Consider the following 22,459-nt stretch of genomic DNA (forward strand, 5'->3'; position numbering starts at 1 on the left):
CCGATGTTACGACGCAGTTCGACGATATTGTAAAGTGTATATCGGAATGTAAAGCTCTTATAATGTTGAGTAACGTAGCTGTATAAGTGCGTCAATCGGAAGATCAATGCAACAGGTTTTGGATGCAATATGTGTGGAATTCAAAACATGCAGGAACAATTATTTGTGAAATACTGTTACATAGTGAGTGGGGGGAAGGGAGGAGAGAGTGGATGATGTGCAACGATGATGAGGACTATGTGTTTCCATTTATGTTGTCAGTATGTCAGAGCAGTTTGCGTATGATGTATAAGATTAAACTATAAAAATTAGTAATTTTAAAATTTTTTAGATTTTTACAACTTGCAATATCTGTGTTTAAGGAACACTCACTCATCCAGTAGAACAATGGAATCAGGTGCGTCTAACACAGACAGTCCTATTTAAGTAGAACAATTCTGTGTGTGTGTGTGTTCAAAAATGGTTCAAATGGTTCTGAGCACTATGGGACTTAACATCTGTGGTCATCAGTCCCCTAGAACTTAGAACTACTTAAACCTAACTAACCTAAGGACATCACACACATCCATGCCCGAGGCAGGATTCGAACCTGCGACCGTAGCAGTCGCGCGGTTCCGGACTGCGCGCCTAGAACCGCTAGACCACCGCGGCCGGCTGTGTGTGTGTGTGTGTGTGTGTGTGTGTGTGTGTGTGTGTGTGTGTATGCGTGTGTTTGTGTGTGTGTATGCATGTGTGTGTGTGTGTGTGTGTGTGTGTGTGTGTGTGTGTGTGTGTGTGTGCTACTTCCTAACACCACAATACATTTTTAATGCGTACAGACTTCTGATAGACGCTCATTTTTCATCCATCAAAACTGTTAGCCATATGACAATATTTATCGAATAATTCTTTATGTACATTAAAGTCAACATATATGTAATCCTGCCATGTGGAGCTTTCAGATCACCCAAGAAGGATTCTGCCAGATGGTAGGTAGCCATGCATATCCAATTTGTTAAAAAATCCCGCCTTTACCAAAATCCATAAGCCAATAGTAATCTACACACAAACCATTACAACAGTCCAGGCTGATGCTCCATTTTAACGTCAGCCAATTCTGCTTTATGTGGATTTCTTATATTCCCACTGTCCACTTTACAATTTCTCTTAATATGCCTCTTGATATCACAGTATTGCCTCTGTGTGTGACAAATGGCACAATGTCTTTAGAGCATATAGTCTTACCCCCTATTAAAGTGTTGAAGTGTAATATCATCCTGCTGTCCTACATCTAGTGCATACATTAAGAAACAATGCACCTACTGCCATTTCCGACTATATCTGCTGTGTAATGCTTTTTACTAAAGTAATATGAAATGTGGCTGTAGGCAGCACATTATAATTTATATGTTATGGATGGTTTCGCACAGTGCCAGAATTAGTTTTTTTTGTGCAACAGACACTAATACAGAATCTAATCACTCTTAGCTTAGAGGAGGGTGCGTGTCACAAGGCTATTATTACTAGATCATGTGGAACTCTGCTGGGGGACAAAATTATGTTTTTTTAACCCCATGGAAGACTGTGTACTTCGACAGAATGGTGATATTGTCTGTCGATTATATGTTTCAATACTAAAAAGTCATGAGTCTTCAACAGAGGCGAGGATGCGTTAAAACCACTGTATAATCATAGCTATCATTTTAAAAGCAGACTTTAAAGTGATTGATGAAGGACAAAAACAGGAAAAGAATGCACTTTATAGATAACGCATTATTTTTCCATAATTCCTCTTGACAATGTTGTTGTTGTTGTTGTGGTCTTCATTCCTGAGACTGGTTTGATGCAGCTCTCCATGCTACTGTATCCTGTGCAAGCTTCTTCATCTCCCAGTACCTACTGCAACCTACATCCTTCTGAATCTGCTTAGTGTATTCATCTCTTGGTCTCCCTCTACGATTTTTACCCTCCACGCTGCCCTCCAATGCTAAATTTGTAATCCCTTGATGCCTCAAAACATGTCCTACCAACCGATCCCTTCTTCTAGTCAAGTTGTGCCACAAACTTCTCTTCTCCCCAATCCTATTCAATACCTCCTCATTAGTTACGTGATCCACCCACCTTATCTTCAGCATTCTTCTGTAGCACCACATTTCGAAAGCTTCTATTCTCTTCTTGTCCATACTAGTTATCGTCCATGTTTCACTTCCATACATGGCTACACTCCATACAAATACTTTCAGAAACGACTTCCTGACACTTAAATCTATACTCGATGTTAACAAATTTCTCTTCTTCAGAAACGATTTTCTTGCCATTGCCGGTCTACATTTTATATCCTCTCTACTTCGACCATCATCAGTTATTTTACTCCCTAAATAGCAAAACTCCTTTACTACTTTAAGTGTCTCATTTCCTAATCTAATTCCCTCAGCATCACCCGACTTAATTCGACTACATTCCATTATCCTCGTTTTGCTTTTGTTGATGTTCATCTTATATGCTCCCTTCAAGACACTATCCATTCCGTTCAACTGCTCTTCCAAGTCCTTTGCTGTCTCTGACAGAATTAAAATGTCATCGGCGAACCTCAAAGTTTTTACTTCTTCTCCATGAATTTTAATACCTACTCCGAATTTTTCTTTTGTTTCCTTTACTGCTGGCTCAATATACAGATTGAATAACATCGGGGAGAGGCTACAACCCTGTCTCACTCCTTTCCCAACCACTGCTTCCCTTTCATGCCCCACGACTCTTATAACTGCCATCTGGTTTCTGTACAAATTGTAAATAGCCTTTCGCTCCCTGTATTTTACCCCTGCCACCTTTAGAATTTGAAAGAGAGTATTCCAGTCAACATTGTCAAAAGCTTTCTCTAAGTCTACAAATGCTAGAAACGTAGGTTTGCCTTTTCTTAATCTTTCTTCTAAGATAAGTCGTAAGGTTAGTATTGCCTCACGTGTTCCAACATTTCTACGGAATCCAAACTGATCTTCCCCGAGGTCCGCTTCTACCAGTTTTTCCATTCGTCTGTAAAGAATTCGGGTTAGTATTTTGCAGCTGTGACTTATTAAACTGATAGTTCGGTAATTTTCACATCTGTCAACACCTGCTTTCTTTGGGATTGGAATTATTATGTTCTTCTTGAAGTCTGAGGGTATTTCACCTGTCTCATACATCTTGCTGATCAGATGGTAGAGTTTTGTCAGGACTGGCTCTCCCAAGGCCGTCAGTAGTTCTAATGGAATGTTGTCTACTCCCGGGCCCTTGTTTCGACTCAGGTCTTTCAGTGCTCTGTCAAACTCTTCACGCAGTATCGTATCTCCCATTTCATCTTCATCTACATCCTCTTCCATTTCCATAATATTGTCCTCAAGTACATCGCCCTTGTATAGACCCTCTATATACTCCTTCCACCTTTCTGCTTTCCCTTCTTTGCTCAGAACTGGGTTTCCATCTGAGCTCTTGATGTTCATACAAGTTGTTCTCTTATCTCTTATCTCCAAACTATGCTGTTTGTAGTAGCTAACCCGCACTCCAATTTTTTTATTCATTGTTAAACCTACTCCTGCATTACCTCTATTTGATTTTGTATTTATAACCTTGTAATCACGTGACCAAAAGTCTTGTTCCTCCTGCCACCGAACTTCACTAATTCCCACTATATCTAAATTTAACCTATCCATTTCCCTTTTTAAATTTTCTAACCTACCTGCCCGATTAAGGGATCTGACATTCCACGCTCCGATCCGTAGAACGCCAGTTTTCTTTCTCCTGATAACGACGTCCTCTTGAGTAGTCCCTGCCCGGAGATCCGAATGGGGGACTATTTTACCTCTGGAATATTTTACCCAAGAGGACGCCATCATCATTTAACCATACAGTAAAGCTGCATGCCCTCGGGAAAAATTACGGCTGTAGTTTCCCCTTGCTTTCAGCCGTTCGCAGTACCAGCACAGCAAGGCCGTTTTGGTTAATATTACAAGGCCAGATCAGTCAATCATCCAGACTGTTGCCCCTGCAACTACTGAAAAGGCTGCTGCCCCTCTTCAGGAACCACATGTTTGTCTGGCCTCTCAACAGATACCCCTCCGTTGTGGTTGCACCTACGGTACGGCCATCTGTATCGCTGAGGCACGCAAGCCTCCCCACCAACGGCAAGGTCCATGGTTCATGGGGGGCCTTGACAATGTATAACAAATAAATATCAAAATAATATTATTTCCTGCAAAATGGCAGTTGTTGCCACAAACGATCTTAATGTAGCTGAAAAGGTCTCTGACACACAGCACATGGGAAAGGGAAAGTTAACATTTAACATACGTGGCAATATGTCTGCATAGGAGGAGCAGATTGCAAACAAGTGAGCATTGTCAGAAGCTCTGACAGTCACATGGTACTTTGGTGCTGCTTTCAGAAGATATGATGGAGGATTAATTTTTGTTGCATCCTTTGCAGTAATTATCACCTCTCTTTTCCGACAAATATTATCCACAAGATATTTACTTTTTGTATGATTCACAAACACACAACATGTTCAACCCTTGGACTGTGTGTTCTCCCCAACAGGTCAACCCATCACCACAGTACATGTAGAAACTGATGACTAGATGTCCATTACCAGAACAGCAGAATCCAGCTTCACTTAGTTTGTCAGAATCTTCCTTAATAACTAAAGCTCACCAATTGAAAGATATCAACCTCACACCATATTTTCTATATTTAGAGTGAGCGAACCCAACATCACACACATCATATGTTGAACTGCTACATGATGCTGATCCAGGAGACAAATGAGGATGTATTCCTTTTGGGAAACATTACGAGTATTACATACATAAACACACACACACACACATACACACACACACACACACACACACAAGCAGTCTGGCCCATCACAGATGCACTTTCATAGGTATACCTCCGCAACACCCCAGATATCCACTATGTTACAGAGAGACTTACTTTTGAAGAGGCTGTGGTAAGAATGGGTTCGACCAGTAGGGTAGGCCCTAGTCATATTTTTTCGACTAATCAAAGCAGGGAACACTGCCACCATATTTTTTCTTGACCAATCATGGGGGTATCCTAGACCCTACCCCAAACCAACCGCTTGTGGATTTTTGGTGACTATTCTGAACCCCCAGTGGGGGATCCATCTTCGACCTCTATCCTGGATGTGACCCATGGTGGATTCACCTTCGACTCTTATCCTGTAGGTAACGTGTGGAGAATTCCACATTCGAGACCTATCCCAGTCGTAACACAAGGTGGATCCACCTTTGAGGCCTACCCCGATGTAATTCATAGTGGATCCATCCACTTTTGAACACAATCCTGCACCTAACCTGGATATCCCCCCCTCCCCCCTCTATGCCAAACCAGCATACACGCATACAGAAAACAGTGTACCTGAGCTCGATATTTACAATTGGCTTACATTTACAACCAAATGTAGAATACATTATATGTTCCCTGCTCTGATAGGTTTAGAAAATTGCTGCTTGTGTTAAATGTGGAAACCCCTTTCCTCGTGTACTGTGTGTCAGAGACCTATTTCAGCTACAGTAAGGCTAGATGTTTACAACTTTATTACATAAGCAAACATGTAGAATACGTGATCGTCTCTTGTACGTTTAGTCGAGAAAATTGGTGCTTGCATTAAATGTGGACCTCCTCTTTCCTGATGTGCTGTGTGTCAGAGAAAAAAAAATGGTTCAAATGGCTCTGAGCACTATGGCACTTAACATCTGAGGTCATCAGTCCCCTAGAACTTAGACCTACTTATACCCAACTAACCTAAGGACATCACACACATCCATGCCTGAGGCAGGATTCGAACCTGCGACCGGTGCGGTCGCGCGGCTACAGACTGAAGCGCCTAGAACCGCTCAGCCACAATGGACGGCAAAAATCGCATTGTGTCAGAGACCTGTTTCAGCAACAGTAAGAGCAATTTTGACGGAAACTGCGATTTCGTAGGAAATACTGTTACTTTATTATATACAGGGTGAGTCACCTAACGTTACCGCTGGATATATTTCGTAAACCACATCAAATACTGACAAACCTATTCCACAGACCGAACGTGAGGAGAGGGGCTAGTGTAACTGGTTAATACAAACCATACAAAAATTCACGGAAGTATGTTTTTTAACACAAACCTACGTTTTCTTAAATGGAACCACGTTAGTTTTCTTAGCGCATCTGAACATATAAACAAATACGTAATCAGTACCGTTTGTTGCATTGTAAAATGTTAATTACATCCGGAGATATTGTAACCTAAATTTGACGCTTGAGTACCACTCCTCCGCTGTTCGATCGTGTGTATCGGAGACCACCGAATTACGTAGGGATCCAAAGGGAACGGTGATGGACCTTAGGTACAGAAGAGACTGGAACAGCACATTACGTCCACATGCTAACACCTTTTTATTGGTCTTTTTCACTGACGCACATGTACATTACCATGAGGGGTGAGGTACACGTACACAAGTGGTTTCCGTTTTCAATTACGGAGTGGAAGAGAGTGTGTCCCGACATGTCAGGCCAATAGATGTTCAATGTGGTGACCATCATTTGCTGCACACAATTGCAATCTCTGGCGTAATGAATGTCATTCACGCCGCAGTACATCTGGTGTAATGTCGCCGCAGGCTGCCACAATACGTTGTTTCATATCCTCTGGGGTTGTAGGCACATCACGGTACACATTCTCCTTTAACGTACCCCACAGAAAGAAGTCCAGAGGTGTAAGATCAGGAGAACGGGCTGGCCAATTTATGCGTCCTCCACGTCCTATGAAACGCCCGTCGAACATCCTGTCAAGGGTCAGCCTAGTGTTAATTGCGGAATGTGCAGGTGCACCATCATGCTGATACCACATACGTCGACGCGTTTCCAGTGGGACATTTTCGAGCAACGTTGGCAGATCATTCTGTAGAAACGCGATGTATGTTGCAGTGCTCTCCGATACACACGATCGAACAGCGGAGGAGTGGTACTCAAGCGTCAACTTTAGGTTACAATATCTCCGGATGTAATTAACATTTTACAATGCAACAAACGGCACTGATTACGTATTTGTTTATATGTTCAGATGTGCTAACAAAACTAACGTGGTTCCATTTAAAAAAACGTAGGTTTGTGTTAAAAAACATACTTCCGTGCATTTTTGTATGGTTTGTATGAAACAGTTACACTAGCCCCTCTCCTCACGTTCGGTCTGTTGAATCAGTTCGTCAGTATTTGATGTGGTTTACGAAATATATCCAGCGGTAACGTTAGGTGACTCACTCTGTATATTTTGTACACTGTTAATAGGCATTGAGGAAATAAAGCATTATAGCTAACATTAATTCTGTTCTTGTTTTTTCGTACATCAATCTCTCTTAGGTCTGCTCTTAATATGACAACTATGATTACTCTATGATCTTAATACCTCCCGACTCGCGTTAAAAATGCTTTAAAATCGTTTTGAAACGTATAATTCGCAGACAGTACCAACTTCCTATCAAAACTATTCAGTAATCTAAGGTGTAAAAAAAAACTTAATTTTGTTCTCCAACAGAACATTATTGTTAAAACCTGTGCTACAGTTTCATACAATCTGGTAACAAGAGCTTTGTGATACGTAGTATTGGCATATACTACAGACAGAAAACGGAAATTTTATTCTATTGCCACGTGTAAATTACAGAATAATAGAATGATGTCTACAGCCACATGTCATATTACTGTAGTAAGAAAGCATTACACAGCCCATGTAATCGGAACTGGCAGAAGAAGGTGCACGATTTCTCTATATATACTAGCTACACATATCAGCACTTTAAAAGGGGGTACGTCTATGCATTCTAGTGACTCTGTGCCATTTTCCATACAAGGGAGCAGTATTGTGGTGTCTATAGGCATATTAGGAGTTATTTATTGGAAATGGGCAGTGGGAATGTAAGAAACTCATATAAAGCAATCCACTGCAGCAAATACCACATCCTGCAAACTGATTATTTTCATCACGTTTTGATGCTTGAGGAATATGCTCTGCGATGACTCTTGAGCTGTTAATTTTAACGTAGCAAGGTCAAACACAGTGGGTTTGATGCACTGACTACTGCTGCTAAAGGCAGGGCTGCCGAAACAGAATGAGCTGTACTTAGCCGTCATCTGATGCTCGATACAAATGCCGGTTTGCTGAACAGCCTCTGCCACTGTATTTGATCGAGTCTCAACTTCGCACCCTCCCATACATTCTCAGTTTTTACTATAGCTTTGTGGTCATTGTAACGTGCTATCCAGACATTAACTCACATAGACCAGTTAGTTGTTACGTGATGCATACTGGTGAACAGTAACATTGATTGTGCAGATCAGTAGTGGTACGGTTCGAGCCAGGATTGTGTTGCTATCAGGAGATCGAGCAAAGAGCGAGAGGAAAAGATCCTGTGGAGCGCTGGGACGCTGATGAAACGTAATTAAATTAACAGTCACTTATTGGCGAGAGTTTTGGAATCTCTTTGTCTTCTTCCCAGTGCTGCCCGGCAGCGACTTCGCTGAATCTGCACTGCTTGAAAGTGTGAGATGGCAAGTCAGAGCCTGTCGAGGAACTTGTTGAGCTCAGGACCTGGGGTTGTTGTTAGGAGGGTGTAGTGACCATGCATCTTCACAACCCAACATAGCTGTGGAAGCCTGTCAGAGACTCAGCGCTGTTGATGAGTGAAGCTGTGATTAGGACTTGGTTCCGGAATACTGCATACCCCTGTAGTTGGTTGTCGAGATGGCGTGAAGGTGTAACAGCAACACAAAGACTGCACAAGTGATCCCAGTATATAGCCAGTAAGGCTGTGCTTGTACAGTCCGACGGTGGAGACACAGCAGTTCAGCGCCAAAGTTGAACAGCTTGTGAATGAGGAATCAGTTCTTCATCCACGAAAGATCGGTCAGGCCCCATCCTTACTCAGTCACCATTGTGACTGGCAAGACTGCATTTTGCAGACAAGAAGTCATCTCCATGACCAGGTGGATGTAGATATGCTGCAATGGACTACATGTCGGCTGCAGCTTCAAGACTAGGGTTGTCCAACCAAAAGGTTTGCCTGGGCCACATTGGAAGAAGACAAATATTCTTTAGCTTCACATAATGTACATAACACTAACAATTTCCATTAAGGAAAAAGAAGAACACGTCGGACCAATGAGAGAACTGAATCGTGTGTTGGGAGTTTTAAATTGAAAATATTTAGTTAATCATAAGTCCATATAAGCGAATTTTGTTTCTTTTTCTTTTTTTATATATCACGTCATAAATGCACACTTCTTCGGCCGCGCTGACACTCGCTTTGGGCCACATATGACCCCCTGCTCCCCTCCACCCCCCTGTTGTAGACACTCGTTGAATTCATCAGAGCACCGAGCGTCCTGCAACTTCATAGAGCTGGTCTTCCATCGTTCCTTTATATGAAGTTTGCGTCCTGAAAGATGTTCTTATGACATCTCTAAGTGAAGTTACTACATTTGGCCTCATTACAATAGACTGTTCTGTCTGCTCTGCAACTGTTGTCAAAATGCTGAATCAGTTGTTCTTGGCTTCCCTCTCATATAGTCTCACGAAACGAGCTCTGGGCTTGTTTGTACTTTGGGCCCTTGCATTGACATTCGGTTATGACATAGCTACACACCCCACTGAGAAGTCGGTTTCTACAAAATTTTATTCCTGATCTTACTGCTCTTACTTAATATTCCACTGTAACACATTCCTCCATGCTTTATAAAATTCATCCCAAATGTTCATACTTTCCTACTAGTCTACGTGTCTTATTCTTAATTCTTTTTAAATATTGCATAAATTCACAATCAATTCCTTACTCCTACTTTCGAGTGCTCAGATGTGTGACTCACTGTAACTACTCTGTAGCACCATATATGGCACGATGCAATGTGGACGGCTACAACAGCAGTAGCACATTCGCAAATGGCTTTCATAAAGTCCATGGTATTTCCCAGTGTGGCCTCGGCTGGCTACCGTGGAGTTACACGTCGCCTCCAATGCCTATGGGGCGCCAACCTCACTGACAGGCAGCGTGCCTGTCGCAACAGAGAATGCAGTTGACAGACCACTATTGTTCTGTGCCAGGTATCCATTTGGAGCTGACTGTTTAGTCCACTGTCCGCTGTCAATTACGTCCTATGCCTCGAGTCAGTGTACCAGCTGCCCAAACACATCAGCAGTTCAGTTCAGTGCTATAAGTTGATAGTACCAGCAGTTTCATCCCAGAACTCCATGCCGGCTGACCTTGCCCAGTTCATTATGGTCTTCATCAGCTGTACATTAGCCATTATAAGCTGGCGGTACCAGCACAGTAACATCCCAGGGCTTCAGGCCGCCCCCTACCGTGACCCTTGGGTTCATTACATAGGCACATCCCAGAAAATGTCACAGGAGAGGTATTTCTGTTCTATGTAATTGTGTAGCTATAAATCCTAGGAAATTATAACAATGTTTCGGATTTGTTTATAAACATTTGTTTTTTAAAGTGTCTTTGATCACGTAGTATGAGAATACTTGAGTTTTAACTAGTTGCTTCTTCGCCTTCCTAGAGTTTTTATTCCATACCACATGAATGTTGGAATCTGCATTAAAGCATCTAATGCTCATCAGGCCTACATGAATAGCCGATGTTTTTATTAGAAACTGCACCTTCAAATTTAGTGGCCATGTCATCTCTAACACTTGAGATGGATCCTTGTACTTAGCTAAAAACTTATTTGTTCTTCCTTTTAGTGTGTATGGGTTAGTCTCCTAAACCCACTGACCTACTTGATATTGTGGCAATTTCAACATTCATTGCTCTGTCTCTTCTTTATACTCTAATGCTTTTGTATTAGCTCATTTGATCCTCTGCCAAACTTTTCTTATCCATTTTGCAAACTTCTTCACTGCCACCTCATTAGCACCTAATTCAGGTTTCAGAACCTGAAAAGGAGATGGCATAATTCTACAGTATACAACCTCTTAGGGTGAACCACCTGTATTCCTGTGTTCGTTTGAATTATATGCTGAGGTGAAATGCTGGAAATATGTATGCCAAGTATCATGTTGACTGTTCAAATAATAGGTTAACATCTTTGAAACTGTGTGATGAACCTGTTCAGTATAACAGTTCACTTCTGGGTTGAAAGGACTAGAGCAAAGTTCCCAGAAACGAAGTAGGTGTCACATCTGCTTCTAAAGAAATTATTGTTGGAAGGACTGACTCATCATATAGAAAACTGAAAACAACCTTCGATGAAATTAAAAGAAAGGTTGGTAACATGAAGAGTGCGACGGGAATTTCATTGTTAAATGGAGGGAAGAGGGAAGATAGGTGGAAAGAGTACACTGAAGGCCGTTTTGAGGGGGAATACTGGTCTGATGACGTGATAGAAGAAGAAAGAGGAGTCGGAATAAAAGAGACAAGGGATTAGAATCAGAATTTAAAGGAGCTTTGGAAGACTTAAGATCAAATAAAGCAGAAGTGATAGATAACATTGCATCAGAATTTCTAAAATAATTGGGGGAGGTGGTAACAAAACGGCTTTTGACATTGGTGTGTAGAGTGCAGGACTCGGGTGACATACCATCTGCCTTTTTGGAAAAATATTATCCACGCAATTCCGAAGATAGAAAGAGACGGCAAAAGCCAGAATTATCCCACAATAAGCTTAACAGCTCATGCATCCAAGCTGCTTACAAGAATAGTATACAGAAGAATGGAAAAGGAGACTGAGCATGTGTTAGATGACTATTAGTTTGGCTCTGGGAGAGGTAACGACACCACAGAAGCAATTCTGACGTTGCGGTTGATAATGGGAGCAAGACTAAAGAAAAAATCGAGACATCTTCATAGGATTTGTCTGCCAGGAAAAATTTTTCGAATATGTCAAGTTGTCTTGACGCTCAAAATTCTGAGAAAAATAGGGGTAAGGTATGGGGAAAGACGGCTAATGTACGATGCGCGCAAGAGAAGAGGGAACAATAACAGTGGAAGACAAAGACCGAACTGTTAGGATAAAGGAGGGTGTAATAAAGGGACGTAGACTTTCGCAACTACTGTTCAATCTGTAAATCAAACAAGCAATGAGGGAAATAAAGGAAACGTTCAAGAGTGGAATTAAAATTCAGGGGGAAAGGATATCAATGACAAGATTCGGTGACAACACTACTATCCTCAGTGAAAGTGAATAATTAGACGATACTCTAAATGGAATGAACAGTCTAATGACTACAGAATATGGATTTAGAGTAAGTCGAGGAAAGACGAAAATAATGAGAAGTAGCAGAAATGAGAACATAGAGAAACTTAACATCAGGATTGGTGTCACGAAGTAGAGGAAGTTAAGGTATTCTGTTACCTAGGCAACAAAATAGCCCCTGACAGACGCAGCAAAAAGGACATAAAAAGCAGACTAGCAAGTGCAAAAATGGCATTCCTGGCCAAGAGAAGTTTAGTAGTATTAAACATAGGTCTTAATTTGAGGAAGAAATTTCTGAGAATATACGTTTGGAGCACAGAGAGAATACGAGTATACGTTTGGAGCACAACATTGTATGGCAGCGAAACCAGGAAAGAAGGGAGTCGAAGCTTTTGAGATTTGGTACTACATACGAATGTTGAAAATTAGGTGGGCTGATAAAGTAAGGAATGAGAAGGTTCTCCGTAGAATTGGCGAGAAAACACTGACAAGACGACGTGACTGGATGGTAGGAAAAGACGTATGTTAATATATAATCGAGTAACTGCCATGATACTAGAGGGAACTGTGGATCGTAAAAAGTGTAGAGGGAAACAGAGATTGGAATACACCCAGCAAATAACTGAGGACGTAGCTTTCAGATGCTCCTTTGAGATGAAGAGATAGGCACAGGAGAGGAATTCATGGTGGACTGCATCAAATGTCAGTGTACTGATTAAGAAAATAATGAACTGCAACAGATCCTGCATTTTATTGCACCATCTGATGACTTTTTGGGTACAAAGACAACGTTTGCACTATAAGTACTATCACTATCCTTAATGGTATCATTACCCACCACTAGCCAATGAAATGCACCATTAGCGGCTGTAATTGTTTTTGAAATCTCTATGGTTTCTCATATCCTGGGACATTGCTTCCTGTTGGTAACCTATGCTTGTGGCTGCGGTCGTCACCCAACCTGTCGGTATTGTCTTCTTCCAAAGTACTCAAACTGGCAACCTCAGGCCATTTGGCAGACTCACTTAAGCCATGCCTAAATTATGTAAACTCAAGAGAACCAAAATTTCTCCATCCATATCTGAAATTCGTACTATACTCCTGCGCACCATACAGCGCAAATTATGTATCTGTTGCATGCCAGTGGATCTACCATACATCGGCCATGGCCGATGCAGGGAAGCTCTCTTTAAGTGGAAGAAGCTGCCTGATCCAGCCTGTGACTGCGGGGCTCCATACCAGACTGTTCGCCACATTGTCAGTGAATGCAGGATTCGAGCCTATCACGGCGCCAAAGAGGACTTCCTGCTAGCAACTCCAGATGCAGTGCGCTGGATTGCAGGACTGGATATTCAGTTGTAAAGACAAACTTTAGTTTCTTGTGTGTCAATATGTACATATGTATATGTAATTTAATTTCATGATATGTCTGTATTAGCCATACGCTAAATAAATACCATGCACAACAAAATCCTCTGTAAGTTCATACCTACACTAACCTAGACCAGTTTTCCTGTAACTGCTGGGTCCGCAGCTCGTGGTCGTGCGGTAGCGTTCTCGCTTCCCACGCCCGGGTTCCCGGGTTCGATTCCCGGCGGGGTCAGGGATTTTCTCTGCCTCGTGATGACTGGGTGTTGTGTGCTGTCCTTAGGTTAGTTAGGTTTAAGTAGTTCTAAGTTCTAGGGGACTGATGACCATAGATGTTAAGTCCCATAGTGCTCAGAGCCATTTGAACAATTTTTGTAACTGCTGGTGCGTCATTCCGCGAATTAATCTTTAGTGTATGTGTACGCAGTTTAACTGGTACTACTTTCAGGGCAGCTCCACCTTGCGACATTGTTTCACTAGCAGCTGTCTCCCGTAACGGAAACAGAATCCCACCAAATTCGATCACACGCCGCGAAAGATCAGTTATTGTGCGATGTCTATTCAGAAAACTGAGTCCGAGAATTGCACAGCACCTTCATCAAGATCTGGCAACATCTTCATAAGCTGCAATTCTTCTGGCTTACCCGGTGATATGTTGACGTTTTGAATAATCGGGTCTTCTGTCGGTTGTTCGTGTCGTTCTCGCACGATATTTCGACGGCGTGACTTCATACGCTACTTAAAATTTTCAGCCTCAGAGCTAAAAGTGAGCAGCGTTGTCCCCAATGATTCTACCTCATTGTTACCCGCTCCATGTAACTTACTCGTACATCCCTTCCTATCTAAGAGGTCCAGACTAACAACTGGCACATGTGCGCCCGTGCGTGCCAAGGATTTATGCTTCTTATTCCCTACTATGCCGTCCAGCAACAATCCGTCTCTGCACTTATCCTTGCAGTGTACTGTTTTACTGGTAATGACCTCCGATGGTCAAGACATTCCTGTTTGCTTTTAACGAACGCCTTTTCTTTTGTGCTTCTTCTGTTTACTATTTCTGCAGTCACACACCTTATGTCCAATCTCAGCACTTTCATAGCACTATGGTTGGTGATGTTGCCTCTTCACGTGGCCTGTTTGTCTACGTCTGTAGCATTTAATATCAGAGGAGAAGACACCTCGATCACTCCGCTTTCGAGTCCCAAAATCTATTTCCTCTAACTGTAGAAAAGCTTTATGTTACGTAGAACTGAACTTATACTCAGTGTGATATTAAGGTGTATGACGTGCACTACTACTATGATATCATCACTCGTTTACAAATTATTGTGCAGCGGACGTTGTCACGAAGCTTACAGTACATATTGTGCTATGGAGAAAAATTACCATAGTAATGAAATACTAATTACGTCTAGTTTATGATACTGAGACAAGTTACATTAAAAATTTCTTAAAGTGTGTGTACTTATTGACGACAGGTAGCTGTTGCTCTCTGTACTGCCTTGCCGTGCAGCAATGACCCGTGGAAGCAGAGAAGGGCAGGGTGCGTGTTTGTGTGAGGAGATACCCACGCTCTGGACCGCAACCTGCATGGCAGAAGTGTCTTTTCTTATCACACTACAAGCAAGTAGGAGGGATGCAAGTTCGTGTATGTGCCTGCTGGAATACGTCGCGCTCGTGGAAAGGAGGTGGTTGAACCCCCTCTTTCCCCCTCCCCCCCGCCCCCATTACCGCTTTTTTCTTTTTTTTTTAAATCAAGATACATATGGAGCAATCCCGCTCATAGAGGCTGGCTCCTACTCCTCGCTTATCAGCCCCCTATGCCCTAAGCAGCTGGAGGGGATGGAGAGCCCCTCCTCCTGCCGGCAGGACAGTGTTACGCTTATATCCTTAATGTTCCGTTTGCCCACGTTGGCTGTCCAGCCCCAGGGCATGTCAGAGGCAGCCAACCAGCGCACTCCAGTGACGGGAACTGCAGTCTGTGGCTATAGCGGGAGCAGTGTGGACGGACGTACTTTGAGTACATCGCTATAGGGGTCTTGTCGCGATTTTTCCAGTTGTAAATAAAAACGTAATTGTCGCCCTCCTTCCATGGCTTTGTGATGTAAAAAGACACGCACTCTGCGGCGTCTCGTGCTGCGTAACTGTTCGGAGTACGTACGCTAAATTGTTTTGTTTGTTCTTCAATAACGTGTGCAGCTCACTCTCTCCTATTCTTATCCTGGTGGTAGCGGCGCAAGTGTGGAGCATATTAGCGAAATATATACCTTCCTTGCAGAAACATTAAGATCTTCAGATTTTACAAGTCAAGTATAATCCTATAGCGTTAGGGGAACTGATAGTCACGTTAATTACTAAAAGGGAGAGTGATAAGTTCGTTTTAAGGAAAACCTAGGCCTACTGTGTGTTGTGGTGCGTCTTCCTGAGAAAAAGTGTCCGTTCCCAGGATACGAGAGAACATCATCAAAATTTTAAGGAATTGCATAAAGTTATAATTAGTCTCATAAGTTAGTGTGCTTTCAAGATATGCACTGTGGTGCTAGTTGTCATACATTTGAAGCTGTGTATCTAGTTTGGGTCTTCTTGAAAAAGTAAGTACTTGCGGAAAACTGGACGGAAAGAGTAAAATTTTAAGAAATTTCCTAAAAACTGTAAATAGCATCATATGTTGGTGGGGATAGTAATTAAATATTTAAGGTCACATATCTTATGTGTGTTTCTTGAAAATCGCTAAAACAGCAGCTAAACCCATATTTAAATGTGCCACACTTTCGTCCGTGTTGGAACTTAGCGGATAGTGTTTTTCCGCTTTTCCTGTATGATCTTCAATATGGTGCCTCTTGAAACACGAAACACGTTGGCTCCCTTGGCCACAGAAGCACACCCTACTCGAAAACCAATGATTTGTCCACGTTCGAATTCATTTAACTCAGACGTAATGCACTCACACCTAACAGAACACAGTTCTGACCACGACTGACTCTTGCAAGGTACTGAGAGCATTGTACAGGTGCTGTTAATGGTCAGATACTTGCAGGCTTGGCTAGATCTGCATTTATGTTGAAGGATGCATTTCTCACGGTGTTTGAATATCTTTGTCCACTCCTGCATGTCAAATATACTCATTGTACTTCTCAACATCGTCTGGTCTTACCTGATAACAGCTTGGTGGTGAAGGATAATACTGCGCAATCGGCTGTGAATATCGCCAGCACTGGCATATTCAGATGACAGTTCACTTCCCTTGGCGCCCTCGTTCGCGAACAAGGCCTTTGTATGTTGTTGTTGGTGTATAGTCTCCTGTAGTTTACAACTGTCATGATGTTCAGTTAAATAATCGTCAAGTTGCAAAGTCCTCTTGGAACCCTTTTGCGATGGCGAGTATTGTGTGCCTTCACCTCCATTGCCCAATTCGTCAATGTGCTTTCTTAGAATTATAAGTTGCATACGGAGTTGCTCCATGAGGCAGATATTTAAGCAATCAATTATGGCGTTGAACGCCAGAGCATCTGCTGTGATGTAGGCGCAGATCAACCAACCAACGAGCCAGCCAAACGAGTGGTCCGTCTGGAAGGGCAGTATGATTATCAGAGGAAGTCCCTCGCCTCTCGTAGGGTACGTGAGCCACACAACGGTATCGAGAGCGCCGAATATTATGTATGCTGTCACGAAGCGGCGCAGTGCAGCAGCGAGGACTTGCAGAACAGGGATGTCACTAGGAGTCATGAACTCTCCAAAGTCCTCGCGCACCTGCAAGCAGAAGAGTGTCTTTTACATTCGCTGCATGCGGCGTCCGCTGTTCGATACTATGTAGCAGAATACACTCATGCTCATAAATTAAGGATAATTGCAGAATGTGGTGCCACACAATGTGGCACTACACAAAACTGGCACTAACAGCATAGTCACATAGGGAACACACACGACACAGATCTATAAGTCCAAAGTGTTGATGATAAGTTGAGAAAACCGTCTCGAAACACACGTGCTACAAAATGTCACTGTCTCCTGCACATGTACCCTGACATCAATATGGGATATGATCACCATGCACATGTACACAGGACGCACAACGGGTTGGCGTACTCTGGATCAGATGGTCGAGCAGCTTCTGGGGTATAGCCTCCCATTCTTGCACCAGTGCCTGTCAGAGCTCCTGAATATCCTAGGGGTTTGAAGACGTGCAGCGATGCGTTGACCAAGAGCATCCCAAACGTGCCCGAGGGGGTTTAGGTCTGGAGAACAAGCAGGCCACTTCACTCGCCTGATATATTCTGTTTCCAGGTACTCCTCCACGATGGTAGCTCGGTGGGGCCGTGCGTTATCATCCATCAGGAGGAAGGTGGGACCCACTGCACCCCTGAAAAGGCAGACACATGGGTGCAAAATGACGTCGCGATACACCTGACCTGTTACAGTTCCTCTGTCAAAGACATGGAGGGATGTACCTGCACCAATCATAATCCCACCCCACACCATCAAACCACGACCTCCATACAGGTCCCTTTCAAGTACATTAAGGGGTTGGTATCTGGTTGCTGGTTCACGCCAGATGAAACCCCGGCGAGAATCACTGTTCACACTATACCTGGACTCGTCTGTGAACATAACCTGGGACCATTGTTCCAATGACCATGTACTGTGTTATTGACACCAGGCTTTACGGGCTCTCCTGTAACCAGATGTCAGTGGAATGCACCTTGCAGACCTCCGGGCAAATAAACCACGTATTTTCTGTCATCTGTAGACTGTGTGTCTGGAGACAACAGTTTCAGTGGCTGCGGTAAGGTCCTGAGTTAGGCTACCTGCAGTATTCCGTGGATGTCTGCGGGCACTGATGGTGGGATATCAGTCTTCTTGTGGTCTTGTACGCTGTGGACGTCCCGTACTGTAGCGCCTGGACACGTTTCCTGTCTGCTGGAATCGTTGCCATAATCTTGAGATCACACTTTGTGGCACACGGAGGGCCCGTGCTACGACCAGCTGTGTTTGACCAGCCTCCAGTCCCCTAGTATTCTACCACTCATAATGTCGTCAGTATGTGTTCTTTGAGGCATTTATAACACACAGTCACCATTAGCACGTCTGAAAACGTCTGCACACTTACTCGCTACACCGTATTCTGACATGCACCAACACACCTGTGCGTATGTGAACTGCTGCCAGCGCCATCGTCCGACGACCGCAGGTCAAATGCACTGCATGGTCATACCCCGAAGTGATTTAAACCCGCAAACCGCCCACCAGAACGTTGTTTAACCACCTATCAGCACTATCCTTAATTTATGAGCATGAATGTATTATGGATTTAGAGTTTAAATAGTCAGATTGTAAGTTAGTTACTTATTATAGTTTTCTAAATCCACAAAAAAGAGATGTATGTTTAGATTTCGAGAAACGGCCTAGTAATTGTCTTTATTCGTGCTTGAGAATAATCAAGCAATCGTCCCAATAGCCCACGCATAGAAAGTGCCGAGTAAAAAAACTGAAGCACCCATTAGGGGAGGAACAAACTAAGTGAGACTTCACAGACTGTTAGGACACGTGATGTTATTTTAGTGGTTACAATATCGTTTCCAATTGAAAAAGAGCTAGACAATAAGAGTCAATTTATGAGTGTGCCGTTTCACCTCCTGTGGCTTGGATTCATGCAGTGATTGAAAGGGATGTCATAAAGCCATTTTACGCTCTGCTGAGGGAATATGGCCCACTGGGATGGAGTTGACATCCGAACTGAACCCACGTATGTTCTGTTAGCGACAGATCTGTGGACCTTGCTGGCCATGGTAGTACCTCAAAACCACCCAGACCGTAGACATACATATGTGCATGGACGGGCATTGTCATTCAGCTTGATATCTCAGGCCTATAACAGAAAATTCATTGACTCTTATTACACTCATGCTTATAAATTAAGGATAATGCTGATACATGGTGAAACAACGCTTTGGTGGGCAGTTTGCGGGTTTAAATCACCTCGGAGTATGACCATGCAGTGCATCTGACCTGCGGTCATCGCACGGTGGCGCTGGCAGCAGTCCACATATGCAGAGGTGTTTTGGTGCATATCAAAGTACGGTGCAGCGAGTTAGTATGCAGACGTTTTCAGATGTGCTAATGGTGACTGTGTGTTGAAATGGCTCAAAGAACACATACTGACGACATTATGACGGGTAGAATACTAGGGCGACTGGAGGCTGATCAAACACAGCAGGTCGTAGCACAGGCCCTCCGTGTGCCACAAAGTGTGATCTCAAGATTATGGCAACGATTCCAGCAGACAGGAAACGTGTCCAGGCGCTACAGTACGGGACGTCCACAGCGTACAAGACCACAAGAAGACTGATATCCCACCATCAGTGCCCGCAGACATCCACGGAATACTGCAGGTAGCCTAACTCAGGACCTTACCGCAGCCACTGAAACTGTTGTCTCCAGACACAGAGTCTACAGATGACAGAAAATACGTGGTTTACTTGCCAAGAGATCTGCAAGGTGCATTCCACTGACCCCTGGTCACAGGAGAGCCCGTAAAGCGTGGTATCAAGAACACAGTACATGGTCATTGGAACAGTGATCCCTGGTTATGCTCACGGACGAGTGCAGGTATAGTCTGAACAGTGATTCTTGCCAGATTTTCATCTGGCGTGAACCAGGAACCAGATACCAACCCATTAATTTCCTTGAAAGGGACCTGTATGGAGATTGTGATTTGACGGTGTGGGGTGGGATTATGATTGGTACACATACACCCCTGCATGTCTTGACAGAGGAACTGTAACAGGTCAGGTGTATCGGGACATCATTTTGCACCAGTATGTCCACCTTTCAGGGGTGCAGTGGATACCACGTTCCTCCTGGTGAATGATAACGCCCAGCCCCACCGTGCTCCCATCGTGGAGCAGTACCTTGAAACAAAGGGTATCAGGCGAGTGGAGTGGCCTGCCTGTTCTCCAGACCTAAACCCCTTCGAACACGTCTGGGATGCTCTAGGTCGACGTGTCGCTGCACGTCTTCAGACCCCTAGGACATTCAGGAGCTCCGACAGCACTGGTGCAAGAATGGGAGGCTATACCCCAGCTGCTGCTCGACCACCTGATCCAGAGTATGCCAACCTGTTGTGCGGCCTGTTGACGTGAGCATGGTGATCACATCCTGTATTGATGTCGGGGTACATGCACAGGAAACAGTGGGGTTTTGTAGCACATGTGATTCGTGACGGTTTTCTCAACTTATCACCAATACCGTGGACTTACAGATCTATGCTATTAGCGCCAGTTTTGTGTGGTGTCACGTTGTGTGGCACCACATTTTGCATTTATCCTTAATTTATGAGCGTGAGTGTAGGTACAAGGTGGCTCACAATTGCTATTATACACTTCCAGAGGTTGTTTAGAGGCTTTGTAGTTCAGCTATTAGTTATGATAATATGTACGGAAACCATCTGTGTCCATTTTATCCATGCATATTGTAAACATATACACTCCTGGAAATGGAAAAAAGAACACATTGACACCGGTGTGTCAGACCCACCATACTTGCTCCGGACACTGCGAGAGGGCTGTACAAGCAATGATCACACGCACGGCACAGCGGACACACCAGGAACCGCGGTGTTGGCCGTCGAATGGCGCTAGCTGCGCAGCATTTGTGCACCGCCGCCGTCAGTGTCAGCCAGTTTGCCGTGGCATACGGAGCTCCATCGCAGTCTTTAACACTGGTAGCATGCCGCGACAGCGTGGACGTGAACCGTATGTGCAGTTGACGGACTTTGAGCGAGGGCGTATAGTGGGCATGCGGGAGGCCGGGTGGACGTACCGCCGAATTGCTCAACACGTGGGGCGTGAGGTCTCCACGGTACATCGATGTTGTCGTCAGTGGTCGGCGGAAGGTGCACGTGCCCGTCGACCTGGGACCGGACCGCAGCGACGCACGGATGCACGCCAAGACCGTAGGATCCTACGCAGTGCCGTAGGGGACCGTAACGCCACTTCCCAGCAAATTAGGGACACTGTTGCTCCTGGGGTATCGGCGAGGACCATTCACAACCGTCTCCATGAAGCTGGGCTACGGTCCCGCACACCGTTAGGCCGTCTTCCGCTCACGCCCCAACATCGTGCAGCCCGCCTCCAGTGGTGTCGCGACAGGCGTGAATGGAGGGACGAATGGAGACGTGTCGTCTTCAGCGATGAGAGTCACTTCTGCCTTGGTGCCAATGATGGTCGTATGCGTGTTTGGCGCCGTGCAGGTGAGCGCCACAATCAGGACTGCATACGACCGAGGAACACAGGGCCAACACCCGGCATCATGGTGTGGGGAGCGATCTCCTACACTGGCCGTACACCACTGGTGATCGTCGAGGGGACACTGAATAGTGCACGGTACATCCAAACCGTCATCGAACCCATCGTTCTACCATTCCTAGACCGGCAAGGGAACGTGCTGTTCCAACAGGACAATGCACGTCCGCATGTATCCCGTGCCACCCAACGTGCTCTAGAAGGTGTAAGTCAACTACCCTGGCCAGCAAGATCTCCGGATCTGTCCCCCATTGAGCATGTTTGGGACTGGATGAAGCGTCGTCTCACGCGGTCTGCACGTCCAGCACGAACGCTGGTCCAACTGAGGCGCCAGGTGGAAATGGCATGGCAAGCCGTTCCACAGGACTACATCCAGCATCTCTACGATCGTCTCCATGGGAGAATAGCAGCCTGCATTGCTGCGAAAGGTGGATATACACTGTACTAGTGCCGACATTGTGCATGCTCTGTTGCCTGTGTCTATGTGCCTGTGGTTCTGTCAGTGTGATCATGTGATGTATCTGACCCCAGGAATGTGTCAATAAAGTTTCCCCTTCCTGGGACAATGAATTCACAGT

General features: G+C 44.3%; 1 protein-coding gene across 1 annotated transcript in view; it reads right to left on the reverse strand.

The window, feature by feature from the left end:
* Positions 1 to 22,459, reverse strand: part of LOC126195251 (uncharacterized) — a 137,484-nt gene that overhangs the window by 57,004 nt on the left and 58,021 nt on the right. Inside the window, exon 3 of the mRNA XM_049933778.1 lies at positions 16,736 to 17,331. Coding sequence (XP_049789735.1) covers positions 16,736 to 17,331 — 596 coding nt within the window. The remainder of the gene's footprint in view (positions 1 to 16,735; positions 17,332 to 22,459) is intronic.

This window comes from Schistocerca nitens, chromosome 7, assembly GCF_023898315.1.
Source record: "Schistocerca nitens isolate TAMUIC-IGC-003100 chromosome 7, iqSchNite1.1, whole genome shotgun sequence".
NCBI lineage: Eukaryota > Metazoa > Arthropoda > Insecta > Orthoptera > Acrididae > Schistocerca > Schistocerca nitens.